This window comes from Xyrauchen texanus, chromosome 42, assembly GCF_025860055.1.
Source record: "Xyrauchen texanus isolate HMW12.3.18 chromosome 42, RBS_HiC_50CHRs, whole genome shotgun sequence".
Lineage (NCBI taxonomy): Eukaryota > Metazoa > Chordata > Actinopteri > Cypriniformes > Catostomidae > Xyrauchen > Xyrauchen texanus.
In genome coordinates, this window is record NC_068317.1 from 3,884,367 (window position 1) to 3,902,030 (window position 17,664).

The window sequence follows — 17,664 nt, forward strand, 5'->3', positions numbered from 1 at the left end:
GTGACAGTTTTCAGCAGGGCACTTGACGTTCCAGGTAAGGCTTTTAATGGCCACAGCAATGTTTACAATCAATTTTATAAAGTTTCTCAATTCTTCTATGCGACAACACTAGACTGACGTGTGTCACTCTCTCAGCTCTGTGGCTGCTGCCTTTTAATGCCGCTCTCCCCATGCTTACTGAAATTAGACACCGGTGTTAGACATAATTTAGCTCAGGTGTAAGCGCCCTTACCGCTTTCTCTCCCGGACGGGCGCTTGACCACGCCCCCGCTGCCACACCGTGTTTCGTTAAAGCCTATTTATTTTTGTTACAAGCCGTGTTTCGTTAAAGCCTGTGTAAAGTTAATTTGTTTCAATGTACCGGTAGGCACCTGCGGCTTATAGACAGGTGCGGCTTATTTATGTTCAAAATAATATTTTATTTAAAAATCAGTGGGTGCGGCTTATATTCAGGTGCGCTCAATAATCCGGAAATTACGGTAAATATGTCTGGAAAAACCGTCTGTCAGTTGATGAACACAATCCTTCACAACCAGCAAAGGATATCCATCCATCCATCCATCGTCAACCGCTTATCCTGTGTACAGGGTCGCGGGGGGCTGGAGCCTATCCCAGCTAACATTGGGCGAAAGGCGGGGGACACCCTGGACAGGTCGCCAGTCCAGCGGAGGATATCATTTCTGATAAATCATTTATTCATCTCTTCATTGTTTACATTACTGAGTGATAATAGGGTACAGCGACACAAAAGGCTCCATTGGGTAAAATACTCCTTTGATTTTATTTTCTCACAAAACACTAAATAGCATAATTTTGATTCCATAATATATAGAATTCCAATTACATGGAGATTTATCTGTTTATAGAATACTTGACAGGTAATGAAATGTCAAATGTGATCGAAATGAACAAGAAATGGTGCACCCTTTTCTGAAGTTTTTATTTTGAACAAGCATTATCTTCATTTGCTACTCTAAATGCATATTACTGTCTCAAACATATTTGCAATATTTGACAAATTATGCCATATAACTATTTCCATATTATTTACACTGTTTCACGATACATAAATACATCAATATTTATGAGCACAAAATACATCAATATTCATGACCATTGACAGGGACAATGTCATGCATAAATCCTTTCTAAATATTTTATGTTTTGTGTGAGTGTATAGGTATGATGGCTTTCATAATATGTTGTGACAAAGACTTTGATCTACTAAATCCAGCACTGAAAAGTCTGGTTAAAAATATATTTAGTGTTTTATTTTATCTCAGTGTCCTTCATAATTTTTTTTTACTACTCAAGTTTAAACTTGATTTTCTTAAAAATACAAACATGTACATACATGCAGCTCACATATTATTGTAGCACAATTTGTGCTGAATACAGAGTAATGATACGTTTTACAATGTACAATTAATATGGTGTAAGTAACTGAAATTAGCACAAATATCAGGGCATGTCAAAACATCTCATTAATTTGTCATTTTTGGATATAACTTTACACGGAAAAGGTGTCACACTAAAATCATGTTAGCAAGCATATTGTTTATGTTTTATGGCTATACTTTTGAAACAGTGAGTATTTTAATGTTTACGGATTGGCCCCATTCACTTCCATTGTAAGTGCAACATTCTAAACTCAATTTTAAAGAGGAGGAGGGGCAAGTAATTATTTTTTATTGTGTTAATTATTATTATGCCACAAATGCTGTCGATTGAGCTTAACTTGTATTGAACCCGGAACATTCCTTTAAGGATTTGTTCTGTCCGATTCCGTTGTGCTCCATCTAGCTATTTTTTATGCATCCTGTGTATATTCCCCTTTTGTGTTTATAAGACACACACACACACACACACACACACACACACACACACACACACACACACACACACACACACACACACACACACACACACACAAAGCCTACCATATAGTGTAAAGTCTGTGATGGGCGAGAGCACTGCAGCACACTTGAGCATGGACTCTTCAGAGCTGAGCAGAAGACTGGTGATATAACCTCCATACACCTGAAACATTCACACAACATAACTCACTTTAGACGTCTGAGATAGCACAGCTCTCATTACAGTCAGCACTCATTAAAATGTGAGGCAGAGGTCCAGTCTTACACCCTTTGAACATTCATTAATGAAACCTTTGGAAAACCACAATCTTTCGAGGAAAGAAACAGACGTGGGCAAAAACGAACATGCAGCAAAAATGTAGATCTCCTCCATTAAGTTATTCTGACTGCATGAAACCAATTTGTTCTGCTCCATGAGAGAGAAACTGGACTAAAGTTAGTAAACGTGGATGAGTTCATCTTACATGCTGAAAGACAGATGGGCGCAGTGGAGTCTCTAAACACCAGCCGTGTCCTGCTTCTACTCATGAGCCGGAGAGGACTCTTATTGTTCTCTGACACTCAGAGAATAAGAGATATTTAGGTATCCCAGGAACTCGACTGATGGGAAGGCAGTTCAAACAGTAGGCAGCAAACTATGCTGGTCTCTAATTGATCTCATTTTGGCCAAATTTTAACACCATCTTTGAACTAGACACGTTAAAGCGACACAATATACAAGGAATCTGTTCCTTGTTAATCAGGGTTTTTGTCCGAACAAGCTGTGACCGCAACAAGCAGGCAGGACATTCTGTCAATCACTTGTTTTCTATTTCTACCACATCCTGCTCCTTTATCCATTCTGAATCTTCAGTGTCGCTGTGTGCAAAGTCGCCTATCATAGATCAAATAACTTGAACTCCATGTGATATCCGGAAGGGAAAATTCTTCACCAACAGGAAATTCATTGCATGAAATTCATAATCACGTGGAATCCCGTTGAGATGAATATTTTTGCTGCAGAATTTCACAGCGCAAAGGTGAATCTAACCTGCAAGTGAATGGAGATTTCTCTTGTGAAGCTCCAAAAATCACAGACAGTCAGCATAAACGTTATCCATACGACACCAGTGGTTAAAGTAATGACTTCTAAAGTGACACGATCACTTTTGCTGTGAAAAAGATCAATAATTAAAGTACTTTTTAACTCTAAATCATGCTTCCGTTCTGCAGTGGTATGTGCATGTGACGTAATCGTTGGCTCGTTCATTTGAGAACTGAAACACGTGTGACACAGCCAGAAGAGCAGCGCTGTTTACAAGTGAGGAGGAGGAACCATGTACAGAAGCTTAATTGTTTTTTAATCTTCAGATCTTTATATTTGTTTCATTACTCACAATGTTGCATTTGTGTGCCTATCTTTGATGTCTCAACCGAGTGGAGAACGTGAGATTACCTCGGTATCCATGGCAACACAAATACATCACATGAGAGACCGCATGATCTCCACCCTCTCCTGAACGATCATTTTGCAGCTGAACAGAAGTGATATTTAGAGTGATGATTTTGCTGAAGTACTTCAATATTGAAGTCACTTTAAAAGACATTGAATTAACAGCTGGAGTCGTATGGTTGATGTTTATGCTGACTGTCTGTAATTTTTGGCGCTTCAAAGGTCTGATCTCCATCCACTTGCATTTTATGGACCTGCTAAGCTAAGATATGTTTCCATTTTTCTCCAAATGTGTTCTGGTGTAGAAAGAACGTCATCCACACCTGGGATATCATGAGGGTAAGTAAATAATTAGATAATTTTCATTATTGGGTGAACTAACCCTTTTAGGCAGAATCACAAGTAGACTTTGTGGATCCCAAAATGCAACAAGCTCAGTGAAAAGTTTTAATTTGAGATGTCAGATGAGTTGAGAGAAATGTTGATTATACTGTAAATGTAATGTATTCAATACTACAATGTATTGTTAAAACAGTTCAACAGATTGAATAATGCACTTTTACACAATATTTGTGTGTGGTGTATTTTTATGATTTTTCAAGTATCTTGTCATTAAATTATCAACATGTTAATGTCAAACTCCTATGAAATCAATTGTTGATTGGACAAGTACATAGATTGGACATAGTGGTCTTGGTTGGTTTGGTGCTGGTCAGTTTAATGATCTGGTTTGTTCAGACATAAGCTGGTGACCATGCTGCTTTTTTCAACAGAGTAAACAGCAAAGTGGCTCACTGTTGGAACAGAGCAGTATGTGTGTGAGTGTGTGTGTGTGTGTGTGTGTGTGTGAGTGAGTGTGTATGAATATAGAGATGCAGAGGTCTTTGTTTGTGTGCCTGACATATAAATGTGATTCATGAGAGTTTACCTGCCCAAAAGCTCCGATCCTTGTCTTGTCAATGTACGGTTCCTGTGCCATTATGCTGTCAAGCATAAAGACAAAGTGTTAAACAAAGCATCAGCCACTGATTAGATTCTGTGTGAAATCTTCTAACATGCTGAATAATCAGTCTGCTATAAATCGGTTGCTGCAGATCTGCTTTGTGGGTTAAGGAGACGCAGCACATGTTTATCAGTGCGTGTGCAGCTGTATGTTGGCACTGATGGATGTACACTGTGTGTTGGGTGCAGATGGTGCTCATCTACCTGAGGGCCTCCAGCTGGTCTTTCTCCTCGAACACCCCCAGTCTGCGCTGCACCTTATGGAGCAAGTTAGTCCCCTGAAAGCCACTTCCACGGCCATCAAAGCGCACCACAACCACCCCAAAACTGCTGACCAGCACTGACGCCCAGTCAATGTGGAACTGCTCCGAGACAGACTGACTGCCTGGAGTCCCATCTCTGAGAGAGATAAGAAACAAATAGTGAGCATTTTTAACTTTACACAATGGCTTTGACTCAAATCCTCCTTAGACAAAATGTTTGGGCATCCTATATGCAGTCTGAGTCACATGAGTTTTTGGTTCATTTTAAATCAGCAGCAATTTTTGGCATCATCGAATGCTTTCTGAGTAATCTTGTTTTGATGCATTCAGCACAATTTGTGGGTATCAAAGGTGCTTTCTGAGCCATCGCTGTTGCATGTTTGCTGTATTTTGGCAGATTTTGAGTCAGCAGCAGTTTTGGCCATCATAGGTGTGTTCAGGTAATGTATATTTTGGCAAGCTCTGAATGAGGAGCATTTTGCACAATATAGGCATGATACAAGTCAGCTTTTTTGAATGTTTTGGTGCATTCAAAGTAGGGATGTAATGGTATGAAACGTTCACGGTATGGTGTAAATTCTTTATTTAATGCAAGTCATTTTGTTAAAATCATGTCACAGTCTAAACATCTGAGCGCTCTCTGTGCAAAACTACAGACTTAAAAAAATAAATCACAGCTGTTCCAGGAGTGATGTCAGCTCTTATGCACAACACTTTTCAACAAAAGAAAAATCAATGATGAAAACCTAACCTTCAAAGAAAATACACAAAAAAGTGTGCTTTTACTCTCCACTGTTCAAGTGTTAAACGCACGTACCTAATGAATTCATGATCATATTGCTTTTATAACGTGAAGTTTCAATGAATCTGTGTGCATGCATATATACTGAAGTATTTGGCTCTTGCACAAATTTTGGTGCAAGACTAGGAATGGTTAATTGTTCCCCTTTACTGAATGGGAGGATAATAGAGAAAATGGAAGAACAAACCTTGCTCTTTTTTCAGTTTTACATGTTTGAGTTGAATGTAAAAAGACTTCTAAATTATATTGCCATTGTTTTCCTATGTGGGTTGAAATTGTCAAAGATACAAACTTTTACAGATCAATTAGTTTTAACTTAGTTTTCATAAACAATAACCGTAGATAATCTGGCAACCCTTTAAGAAATGAGTTAAAGAACCCTGCCATTTAGTACAAACTTTCTAATTAATTAAATAATTTTAAATAAACATATTGTAAACAAAAGCAAAGTCTCAGAGGATCATTGTATTTACAAAAATATCAAGTTTACACTGGTGGTCAAAGTTTGGAATAATGAACAGATTTTGCTGTTCCGGAAGGAAATTGGTACTTTAATTCACCAAAGTGGCATTCAACAGATCACAAAGTATAGTCAGGACATTACTGATGTACAAAAAACAGCACCATCACTATTTGAAAAAGCCATTCCAGCAGCATCACTCCAACACATTATCTTGGAATAATCATGCTAAATTGATCATTTTGTGTTAAGGTCAAAATGGTAATGGCATTTAGGCATCATAGTTTTGAGACACAGCCACTACACCTGACATGGGCAGCACTATAGAGAGCTCAGGTGATCCTCTTCTGAGGTGTGTATGATGTGTGCAGTGGGTTAATTGAAGGCGGTTTGTAGATGAACTCATCTGTGGTGTAATTACAGTGGCTGAAAGTGTACGGCTGCGAAGACAAGATTAATAGCACTGACTAAATTTCAGAGTTCCACTCTTACATTTGATGAGACCTGTTGCAATAAACCCCCTAACTCTGGAGTGGTAGAATGGCACTCCTCAGTGTTCAGTGACCCTCAACACAGTAAATAATCCAAGCTAATTACATTTAAATAAAACATCAATATATGATGAATGAATAAAATGTGTAGTGGGGGAAATTAGTTTTAAGTTCGATAATCCTTGAATATTCATCATCTGTTTATAAGGGACCATCAGAAAGGTCCACACACTGCACTGAAACGTCACTGACTTTCAGGTGTTTATCCAATTGACTTGCATCATATCAAACCCTGTTATGAAACAAAATCTTCACATGAAGTGGGTGGAATTTTTAGATGGCCCCTTACATACTCTAAATGCTGGTGTCAGAGCATTTTCAGGCATAATTCTGCAGCTACAACAAGTGTGGACTGTTTAGAGGACAATATTTTATCCCCATTTTATATGTTATATACTCTTTAATGTAATTGTGCTAATGACATCTTTGTAATATTACCGCTTCCAGAGTATGGGAAGGTGAAAACGAATGTCCAACGGATATCAAACTAAATGTATTGCATTCTGGAAGCATTGGTGGCTGTTTCAGCATTAGACAGCTCCAGCTTCAGTTCTACATAATGTGTGTTCTATGTGCTGATTTCAGAAACACACAGGTTTTCAGAAAAATACGAAAAAAGAAAACAATTACATGAAGATTACATTATGTTACGATCCCCTGTGTTCTCTGTTTCTCTAGTCATGTTCATGTCACGTTTCCTTGTGGTCTGCCCCGTGTTTTCTGTTTCACCCTCGCCAGTCACGTTCCATGTCACTCTTACTTGTTGTCCGTCCCGTGTTTTCTGTTTCACCGAACACGCTCCCTGTCATGTCTTCCTTGTTGTCCGCCTGTGTTTCATTGTCTCTGTTAAAACTACACTTCCCTTCTTCCTCACTCCTCATCACCGCTGTCACAGCATTATTATCCGCACCTGTCACCTATTTTGTTATCACTGTGTCTGTCTATTTAAACCCTGTCGTTTCCTCTCTCCGTTGTCGATCGTTACCGTTTCATGTTCATGTCTATGCCAATGTGTAATCTCCATTCGTGTTTTCTCCAGGTTTTCCCAGCCCTTCGTGGATGTTCTGTCGACTCGTGTTCAGCTTTATGTTAGTTCGTGTTTGTGTTTACTTTTCCCCTCGTGGACTTTTTATTGTGCTCCAGTGTTTGTTTGTTTGGTATTATAATAAAGCCGCATTTGGATCCGCACACCCTTCTGCCTTTCCCTTATTTCCACAGCATTACACATTAACAGCACGATTTCCCACATTATTATTATCATCAAATCTATGAGTCTGTATCGCTGAGATTTTCTGCCTGATTGAATGCATTTGAGCACAACACGCTAAAGATGTATCTTATATTGGCAAGTGTTCATTGTTTTAAAGTGATATAAAGGAAATATTTGATACGTGTATGCCGGGTTTGTGAAACAACAATATACAGAATAAGAATATACAAAAACAGATGGGAATTCATGGGGAGTGTCAGATATTTATTTTATTTTTTTCTTGGGGGCAATATTTGCCCCATTGGAATTTATTTTCAGAGTTTTCTTTTCTTTTTTTCCCGCCATATAAAAACAGTATGTTGTCCATTTAATATTCCAAATAATTCACTCTTGAATCAGTTAATTAAAGGAATATTCTGGGTTCAATACAAGTAAAACTCAATCAACAGCATTTGTGGTGTAATATTGATTATCACAAAAATTTAATTTCGACTCATTCTTCCTTTTCTTTAAAAATAGGAAAAATCGAGGTTCCAGTGAGGCACTTAAATGTAAGTGAAATGGGACAATTTGTAAATGTTAAAATACTGTTTCAAAAGTACAGACACAAAACATAAAGTGTAAACATGAGAAAACATCTGTGTAAAGTTATAGCCAATTTTACAACTTTATTGCCATGATGATGTGATGCCAACAAACCCTAAACAACTAAGCACACCTAAACAATACAAACAATTTTACAGCTCAAATGATAAACAGGTTTTAACAGAAGAATTAATGAATGAATGAATCATGAGCTTCACATTTCTGCCTTTAAACCCTCAAAAATGTGGCCCCATTCACTTCCATTGTAAGTTCCTCACTGTAAACCAGATTTGTGCTTTTTTTTAAAGAAAAGGAGGGAAGAGTCAAAATTAATTTTTGTGGTAATCAACATTATGGCAGAAATGCTGTCGAATGATCTTAATTTATAATGAACCTGGAATATTCCTTTTAAATAATTCCTAATCTGGAAAAGTAGCTCTAAATAATGTGTAATATACTATATAATAACACAGCGAAAACTCTGAATAAATTGTTTATATAATTGAACTGTCTTGTGTTAGATTTTACAGATGTCCCGAGTCAGGGATTTCACTGTTTCAAAGTACATTTTTTCTTCAAGTTCAGTGATTTTAGTTCTAACATGTCACTACAGTGGCTGTACAGGCACAAAACTCAAAACTAGATAGACCTAGAACATAGTGAAATATGACAAATGTAAGATAACATATAAAAAATAAAAAAAATTCACAAAAATGCATGACGGGCATTTTTTTGGCCCCACGTTTTAAATATCTGGGTTATTTTTGTAATTTTCGGGTCTTGGTTCATTTCTGACCCTGGGTGAATGGAGAAGAATCAGATCTGAGATATCCTTGAAAGGAAATTAAGAAAAAGTGATTGACATTGACATTTACTCACACGAGGAGCAAAAGTGGGTAGTGTGAGGTGTCCATGAAGCCAACAGGTTTCAGGATCTGCATGCTGAGGCCTGTAAATGACAATCAGACATTCATTTGTATCTGTATTACATTAATATCCCTCTTAATCCTCTTCCATCATGCTGAGCGGTTAAACATGATTGAGATAACGCACTGTAATCCTCTATGTTTATCTCTCTGTATTCCACATGCGGCATCTGCATCGAGTCCACCGTTCTCCTCAAGCTCAGATTCAACTCAATGTCACACACCTCTGCAGAGAAAAACAAATGAATTATTTCACTGATTAAAACAGCTCATTAAAGGCATATTGCACCCCAAAATTAAAATTCTGTAATAATTTACTCACCTTATTCATGTCCATGTCCATGACTTTCTTACCTCTAAGGAACATGGGAGATGTTTTGAAAAATGTTCAAGAAGCTCTTTTCCAGTAACCACGTTAAGCTCCAAAAACATCATAAAAATTGTCTAAATAATATGCACACTATATGTCTTTGGAAGCCATGAACAAAAGCTTTGTGAGAGGAACAGACCAAAACTAAAAGTTGCTATTTGCAGTTGTAGCTCTCATTTCTTAACCACACTTCTGCATACGGAAACTTGTTATGAGTCACATGACACGCAATAACTAATATTTTGCAAACAATATTTAAGAGCTATAGTGGAGGGCAAGATTCAGTTAAACTTAACATGTTAAACTTCTGTTCTTCACACAAAGTGCCCAAGTCAAATGGACTACTTTATGGTACTTTAACGTGGCTGTTTGGTCATTTTTGTAGCTTGAAAGTCAGGGTCACTTTATACATACATCCGCTGCATGGAAAAGAGCAGCAAGACCATTCTTCCAAAAAATAAAAATAAAAATAAATAAACAATTTGTGTGTATGAGTGTTCTAAAAAAAGGTAGAAAGTCACGCTGGTGTGGAATGCCATTAGTGCAAATTAATGATGACTTTTTTGGGAGAACTATTCCTTTCAGAACTTTTAAACCAAGCCATGGCAAAGTCTGTTCTTTATCTCAAACTAAGCATCTGCTTATAAAACCTTCTCAAAACCAGCAGAAATGAGTAACTAATTGCTCAGGGACATAAACTAATGCGTCCAGGAGAGACTGTGGTTTATTAACAGTTGTAGATGTTCTGCAGTACTGGGATGCAAGTGAGCAGCTGGGTTTTCTGATATTGAGGGTCTAAATAGAGCAGATATCAAGTTTGGTGCAGTAAACACAGAGACCCTCCATTCTGAGGAACAACGATAGAGTCTGAGAAGGGTATATGAAAATTAAGAGCACATTGCATTTCAGGGTTTCAATTTTAGACAGGCTTATCAGTGCCTGCTCAGACTCCAGCCCCACAAAAGCACACTTGCTCCCATTGCACCAATGCTATTGACGTTGAAAAACAGCAATGATTTGTGCATCAGTGTGGAAAAGGATCCGTGCGATTGCCGTGTATGTCATCTAAATTTGACCTTGGTGTCACGTTGTATGTGGATGGGGAAAAAAAATTTAATTACAGGGCAAGAAAGTCCGATTAAAATGTAAGCGTTTGTAAACATTCAACACACACAGACGTGAGCACTAAGAGATTAGTTCTTTGACTGACAGTGTCGCACTGAATCACACTCCAGTTTGATTCTTACAATATATTTTAAACAGAATAACACAATTATTGGCCTCTTACACAGAGAGGTCACGTGTTAAGGAAGTCACGGCGAATCTGTCTTTAATCCAATCATGTTTGAGTGCTCTCAGTGTGGGACAGCAAGTGTGTGTAGGGCGACTCAATCACATCACTGCATGTGGTCGGCTGGGAGGAGCTCTGCTTGGGTATTGCATGCTGTGGGTGTACAATGCGGAGTGTGTGTGTGTGTGTGTGTGGATGGGCACACTTGGAGACCAGACACACACAAACAGAGAGGAAGGCTGGGTACTTACTCTGTCTGTCATGGGTGCTGTATACTGCCACATATGGAACTCCAGGACCTGACAAGACAGGAACACAAGCATAAACTATATTAGCATTTCATTGAAAATGATGTCATCGCTGTCAGTTACTTTTTGAATGTTGAACATTCAATCAATCTGAGCAGCGTTGGGAGGATTACTTCTGAAATGTAATACAGTGCTGATTACAAATTCCATAACTTCAAATTGTTATCAGTAATGCACTCTTTTAGATTACAATTGTTTAAGTAATCTAATCTGATTACTTTTGGATTACTTATTTACTACTAATTGCATATTTTGCTGAAAATCGAATAATTAATTTTAAATATATGAATTATCAATTAACACCTTTAATTAAACATTCGTAAACATAAAATCAATCAGAAACGTGTTATTTGTTAGTTGCTGAGTAAAACTAAATTGCTTAACCCTCAAATGTTCTTTGGTCATTTTTGACCTAAAGAAATGTTTCTGATGTAATAAAAATGTATTGCTTTATCTGAGCCACTGATGCATGAAAGCATGAAGATACTGCATCATTCTTTACTGTTCATACTCTTATTTATTGTTTACAGTTGTTTTAATGCATTTATTGTTGTTCATTATTGCTGTTCACCTCACTGTTTGCTAAATAAATGTTCCCCTTCTGTCGCTCTCTCCACGTTGTGTCGGAGAAGCGACACTAGGGGTCTCTCTTGAGCGCCGATATTCACCTCTGACCTATTGAAAAGGGCCAATGAGAGTTGGCAGTCAGTATTTGCATACCCCGCCCCCGCATACGGGTATTTAAGCGGGGCAAATACGGAAGTTTAGTCAGAAAATTTCTTCGGAGCCGATGGTTTGTCTGCAGTTTGCTGCGAGTTACACACCACTCAAACGTTCCTGTTTCCTCTGATGATCTGCATGTTGTTGGATCTTGACGGCGCACAACAGTGGCTTTCTCCTTCAAGCATTGCACGACGTGCATTGTTGCCCCTGAGCGCTTCGACAGCGCAGACACACACACACACATTGTGTGAGATGTTTAAAAGAGCAATTTCTATTAAAAGAGCAAAACACAGCGGTGTTGAACGTCCTTTTCAGGACGCGTCTTTTTCAAGATGCCCTTCCGCCCCTGTGTTGTTCCTGGATGTGGTAGAGTGCTCTCCACTTCAGACGGCCACAGGCGCTGTCTCGTGTGTTTGGGCCGCGATCACACCGGATGGCTGTTTGTGGATGGCTCATGTTCTCACTGCGAGAACATGACCATGACCACGTTGCGGTCGTGGCTTGCTTTCAACAGAGAGCAAGCCACCCCAGCTGCACCCCGCATTGCTCCTTCTTCCCTCGGGATTGAGGACGATGCGGTTGGCGCTGGGGGCGATAGCGGGTGCAGTTTCGCCGGGTAGCCCCCCGCGAACCTCCCGTTCCTCGACACGCTCGCTGGTCCCCGTCTACGCTCGCGGCGATAGCGGCTTGCCTCACGGCCCGGCTGTCTATCCTCCCGAGCCCGAAGCAGATGAACTCGCCGCTGCATTGGAGAGTGTGATGTCTGATGCCGAGGACTCCCCTGGACTGCCGCCTTCGGGCCAGCAGGCCCAGGCTGAGGCCGACGCTCAGATGTCTGACATGCTTTCCCGGGCCGCCGTGAGCGTGGGGTTGGATTGGAACCCTCCATCCTCCCCACAGCCTTCACGGATGGATGACTGGTTCCTGGGGACGGTGCGCCGTTCGTGGCCTCGCATCCCCCCGGTCCCGTTTTTCCCGGAGGTGCATGACGAGCTGACGTCTACGTGGAGAGCCCCCCTCTCCGCTCGTCTAGGTGCCACCCGCTCCACTCTCACCACCCTCGACGGCGGAGAGCGCCACGGATACGGGGCGATTCCCCAGGTCGATAGGGCAGTTGCGTACCATCTATGCCCCGGTAGCCCTACCTCCTGGCGTGGCCACCCCATACTCCCATCCAAGCCCTGTAGGACAACATTCTCGCTCAACGCGAAGGCCTACAGTGCGGCTGGATGCGCTGCCTCCGCCCTGCATGCGATGGCCCTCCTGCAAGTCCACCAGGCCAAAGCACTCAGAAGCATGTATGGGGGTGGACCTGATCCTGATGTGCTGCAGGAACTGCGCTCAGCGACCGACCTCGCCCTGAGAGCGACGAAGGCCACAGAGCAGGCACTCGGACAGGCGATGGCCACCCTAGTGGTCCAGGAATGCCATCTCTGGCTCAATCTGGTCGAGATGCGTGAGGCTGACAAGAACCGCTTCCTGGAAGCACCTGTCTCCCAGATTGGCCTTTTCGGCGACACCGTCGAGGACTTCGCCCAACAGTTCTCCGCGGTGAAGAAGCAGACGGAGGCCATCTCTCACATCATGCCTGCCGCACACCTGCCGCTACGGGCCCTGCCCCGTCTGCTCGCCGAGGGCGCCCCCCTGCGGCGAAGAAACCAGCTCCTGCTCCGCCCCAACCCGGGCCCAGCTCTCAGCCCCAGCGTCAAGCACCCCACAGGCGGCGTACACCCCCTGTCTCACGAACCCCCTCTAGGACCCGGAAGGCTCCCAAGCGTTCCTGAGACAGTCGACCCAGAGCCGAAGACGTTAGCTCCGGAGGTGGTAAGACCGCTCCGTCCCCCGGTGGAGGGCCGGGTGGAGAATCCTTTGTTTTTTAATTTGCCACACCCCCTGACGGGGGCTGTGGTACCCACATTCTCAATAAAAGAGCTATTTCCTTTGCCTCTGGTTCACCTGGCCCACAAATGCCGTTCTCACGGCAATGTGCTTTCAGATTACGACAGTCCCGGTACACCGGACGCGGCGATCCCGCCTTCCGCCTGCCCACGACTGTCCCCCGGCCAGCCGGTTCAGACGAGTCCAGAGGACGCCAACATCAGACCTCCTCCTCAGTCACGAACCCGCCCCCTGCCGGGTGCGCATAGCAAGGTAAGTGTTTTGAGTCTATTCTCAGCACCTCAGCCTCAGGCCGCAACGAAGCCGCCCGACGCCGCATTACCTGTTCCGCCCCGCTGCAAGGCCCCGCCGGGTACGTCCAAAATACTCGTCCCTTTGGTGCCCCTAGCGCAGAGCTGGGAAGCGTGGCTTTCGCTTCCCAACGCATCACGCTGGCTGCACCAGACCATTCGACTCGGTTACGCAATTCAGTTTGCCCGGCTCCCGCCCCCCTTCAGGGGCGTCCGCTTTTCCGCAGTACACGGCGAGCATGCCAGTTCTCTGCGCACGGAAATCACGACCCACTTAGCCAAGGGCGTGGTAGAGCCCGTCCCTCCAACCGAAATGAGGAAGGGTTTCTACAGCCCTTACTTCATTGTACCCAAGAAAGGCGGCGGCTTACGACCAATCCTGGACCTGCGAGTTTTCAATCGGGTTAAAACCTTGTTAAAACTCCTGTTCAAGATGCTCACGAATATTCTGGCTGGTGTTCAGCATCTAGATTGGTTCGCAGCGGTAGACCTGAAGGACGCGTACTTCCTCGTCTCAATTCTGCCACGACACCGACCCGTCTGACGGTTCGCGTTCGACGGCCAGGCGTTTCAGTACAAAGTCCTCCCCTTCGGCCTGTCTCTGTCCCCTCGCGTCTTCACGAAGGTCGCAGAGGCGGCCCTTGCCCCGCTATGAGTAGCCGGCATCCGCATTCTCAACTATCTCGACGACTGGCTCATCCTAGCACACTCTCGAGAGTTACTATTTGCACACAGAGACCAGGTGCTCCGGCACCTCAGCCGCTTGGGGCTTCAAGTCAAATGGGAAAAGAGCAAGCTCACTCCGGTTCAGAGCATCTCTTTTCTCGGGTTGGAGTTAGACTCAGTCTCAATGACAGTACGTCTCACGAGCGAGCGTGCTCAGTCGGTGCTGGACTGCCTCGCTTCCTTCAAGCCAGGCACAGTGGTCCTCTCTAAAACTTTTCCAGAGGCTCCTGGGGCATATGGCGTCCTCTGCGGCGGTCGCGCCGCTGGGGTTGATGCATATGAGACCACTCCAGCACTGGCTCCAGACTCGAGTCCCGAGACAAGCATGGCACCACGGCACGCATCGGGTAAGGATCACCCCCGCCTGCCTCAAAACACTCCGACCCTGGACAGACCTCTGCTTTTTTCGGGCAGGAGTGCCCCTGCAGCAGGTGTCCCGACGCGTTCTGGTCACAACCGACGCCTCTCGGTCTGGATGGGGTGCCGTGTACAGCGGGCACGCAGCAGCGGGCCGTTGGAAAAGGGCCCCGCTGCGTTGGCACATCAATTGCCTGGAGTTGCTGACCGTCCTTCTTCCCTTATTTCGGGACAAACATGTCCTTGTGAGATCGGACAGCACCACGGTGGTGGGGTACATAAATTGCCAAGGCGCCGTACGCTCCCGCCATATGTCACAACTCGCCCGCCGTCTCCTCCTATGGAGCCTCAAGTCGCTGCGTGCCACTCACATCCCCGGCAAGCTCAACGTCGTAGCGGACGCACTATCACGACAACGCCTTCCCGCCGGGGAGTGGAGGCTTCACCCCCAGTCGGTCCAGCTGATTTGGGAACGGTTTGGCAAGGCCCAGGTAGACCTGTTTGCCTCCCAGGAAACCTCCCACTGCCCGCTCTGGTACGCCCTAACAGAGGCTCCCCTCGGAACAGACGCGCTGGCACACAGCTGGCCCTAGGGGCTGCGCAAGTACGCATTTCCCCCAGTGAGCCTTCTTGCACCGGTGCTGTGCAAGGTCAGGGAGGACGAGGAGCAAGTCACGTTAGTGGCCACTTACTGGCCCACTCGGACTTGGTTCTCGGAACTCAGGCTTCTCGCGACAGCTCCTCCCTGGCGAATTCCCCTGAGAAAGGACCTCCTCTCTCAGGGACGGGGCACGCTCTGGCACCCGCGCCCAGACCTCTGGAACCTCGCCGTCTGGTCCCTGGACGGGATGCAGAAGAGCTAGCCGGCTTACCGGCGACCGTTGTGAATACAATCAACCAAGCCAGAGCCCCCTCTACCAGGCACCTTTACGCCCTAAAGTGGCGTTTGTTCGCAGATTGGTGTTCTTCCCGAACTGAAGACCCGCAGAGATGCGCGATCGGGTCAGTGCTCCTGTTCCTACAGGAGAGGCTGGACAGGAGGCTGTCCCCGTCCACCCTCAAGGTGTATGTTGCCGCCATTGCCGCCCACCACGATCCTGTAGATGGCAAGTCTTTGGGTAAGCACAACCTGATCCTCAGGTTTCTGAGAGGCACCCGGAGGTTGAATCCCTCCCGGCCAGGCCTAGTTCCCTCCTGGGATCTCTCGGTAGTCTTGGCAGGACTCCAGAGACCTCCCTTCGAGCCGCTTGAATCAATTGGACTCAGGGCCCTCTGTCTTAAGACGGCCCTGCTGATCGCGCTCGCCTCTATCAAGAGGGTCGGGGACCTGCAAGCGTTCTCTGTCAGCGACACTTGTCTGGAGTTCGGTCCGGCAGATACGTCTGTGATCCAAAGACCGCGACCGGGCTATGTGCCCAAGGTTCCTACCACACCCTTCCGAGATCAGGTAGTGAACCTGCAAGCGCTGCCCCGGGAGGAGGCAGACCCAGCCTTTCGTTGCTATGTCCAGTGCGCACCCTGCGCATTTACCTGGACTGCACACAGAGCACTAGACGCTCTGAGCAGCTCTTTGTCTGCTTTGGGGGACGGCAGAAAGGGAATGCCGTCTCCGAACAGAGGCTCGCCCACTGGGTTGTCGACGCCATCACACTGGCTTATCACACCCAGGCCGTGCCCCTACCCTTGCGGGTCCGAGCTCACTCAACAAGGGGTGTTGCGTCCTCGTGGGCACTGGCCAAGGGCACCTCCCTAGCAGACATCTGTAGAGCCGCGGGTTGGGCAACACCCAACACCTTCGCGAGGTTTTACAACCTCCGCGTTGAGTCGGTTGTGTCTCGTGTTTTGTCAGGTACGAGCCCGTAGAACTCGGTAACACTTACACCGACCGGCCGGGTGGATCGCTTGCGCCCAGCGCCCTTTTCCTGACGTAGTGCGCCTTCTTCCCAGGGCGCTCCACTCCGAGTCGGGACCCTGGTCGATTCCTCCCCAGCCCTCCGGGTCCGCGGTTCAGCGGAGGAACTCGCCGACCCAAGCCACTGCAGGTACCCTGATGGCTACCCTGTACTGGTATAGGTGCTCCACAGGTAAGGCCTCCTGCTCGGACTCCCCCAGTGTGTAATTCCATGGTTCTGTCCCCTTACGAGCGGACCCCCGTGTCTCCCTTAGGCAGTTACAGCTGCCCTGGTCGCCGTGCTGTAGCAACTCCCCCCTTTCGAGACTGGATCTACCACCGCACCATACTTTCCACACGAGCCCTAAGACGTCCGTGTGACGTGTCTACCACTTTTCCTCCCCAAGAAAAATTGCAGGTGTGGTCTCCGCAGGGTCTGGGTAAGACCCCCTTCCCTATATGCGTGTAAGGGCCCCGGCCGTGATTGCTCTATGCAAGAAACATAGAGAGAAAAGAGGCCCAGCCAGGCTGGCCCATTCCCATGTTGGCAAACATCGCCTTGTTCTCCTCCCAGGGTAACTAGAAGGATTCCCATGTTCTTATGGGGCATTGGGGAAGGGTACGTGCAGCCAGGTACAGACGATGCGCGGCACTGGATGAAATCCCTGCCCGCCTCTGTATCGGCGGTTCACGTACACGGT

At 45.1% G+C, this 17,664-nt stretch overlaps 1 protein-coding gene across 3 annotated transcripts in view; it reads right to left on the bottom strand.

The window, feature by feature from the left end:
• The window catches only part of dpp6a (dipeptidyl-peptidase 6a), a 474,464-nt gene that overhangs the window by 13,781 nt on the left and 443,019 nt on the right, over nucleotides 1-17,664 (bottom strand). For all 3 annotated transcript variants that reach the window (XM_052114879.1, XM_052114878.1, XM_052114877.1), the window contains 6 exons: nucleotides 11,021-11,068; nucleotides 9,236-9,334; nucleotides 9,062-9,131; nucleotides 4,516-4,710; nucleotides 4,238-4,292; nucleotides 1,941-2,040 (listed from right to left, as the gene is read on the bottom strand). In XM_052114879.1, the coding sequence (XP_051970839.1) occupies nucleotides 1,941-2,040; nucleotides 4,238-4,292; nucleotides 4,516-4,710; nucleotides 9,062-9,131; nucleotides 9,236-9,334; nucleotides 11,021-11,068 (567 nt within the window). The remainder of the gene's footprint in view (nucleotides 1-1,940; nucleotides 2,041-4,237; nucleotides 4,293-4,515; nucleotides 4,711-9,061; nucleotides 9,132-9,235; nucleotides 9,335-11,020; nucleotides 11,069-17,664) is intronic.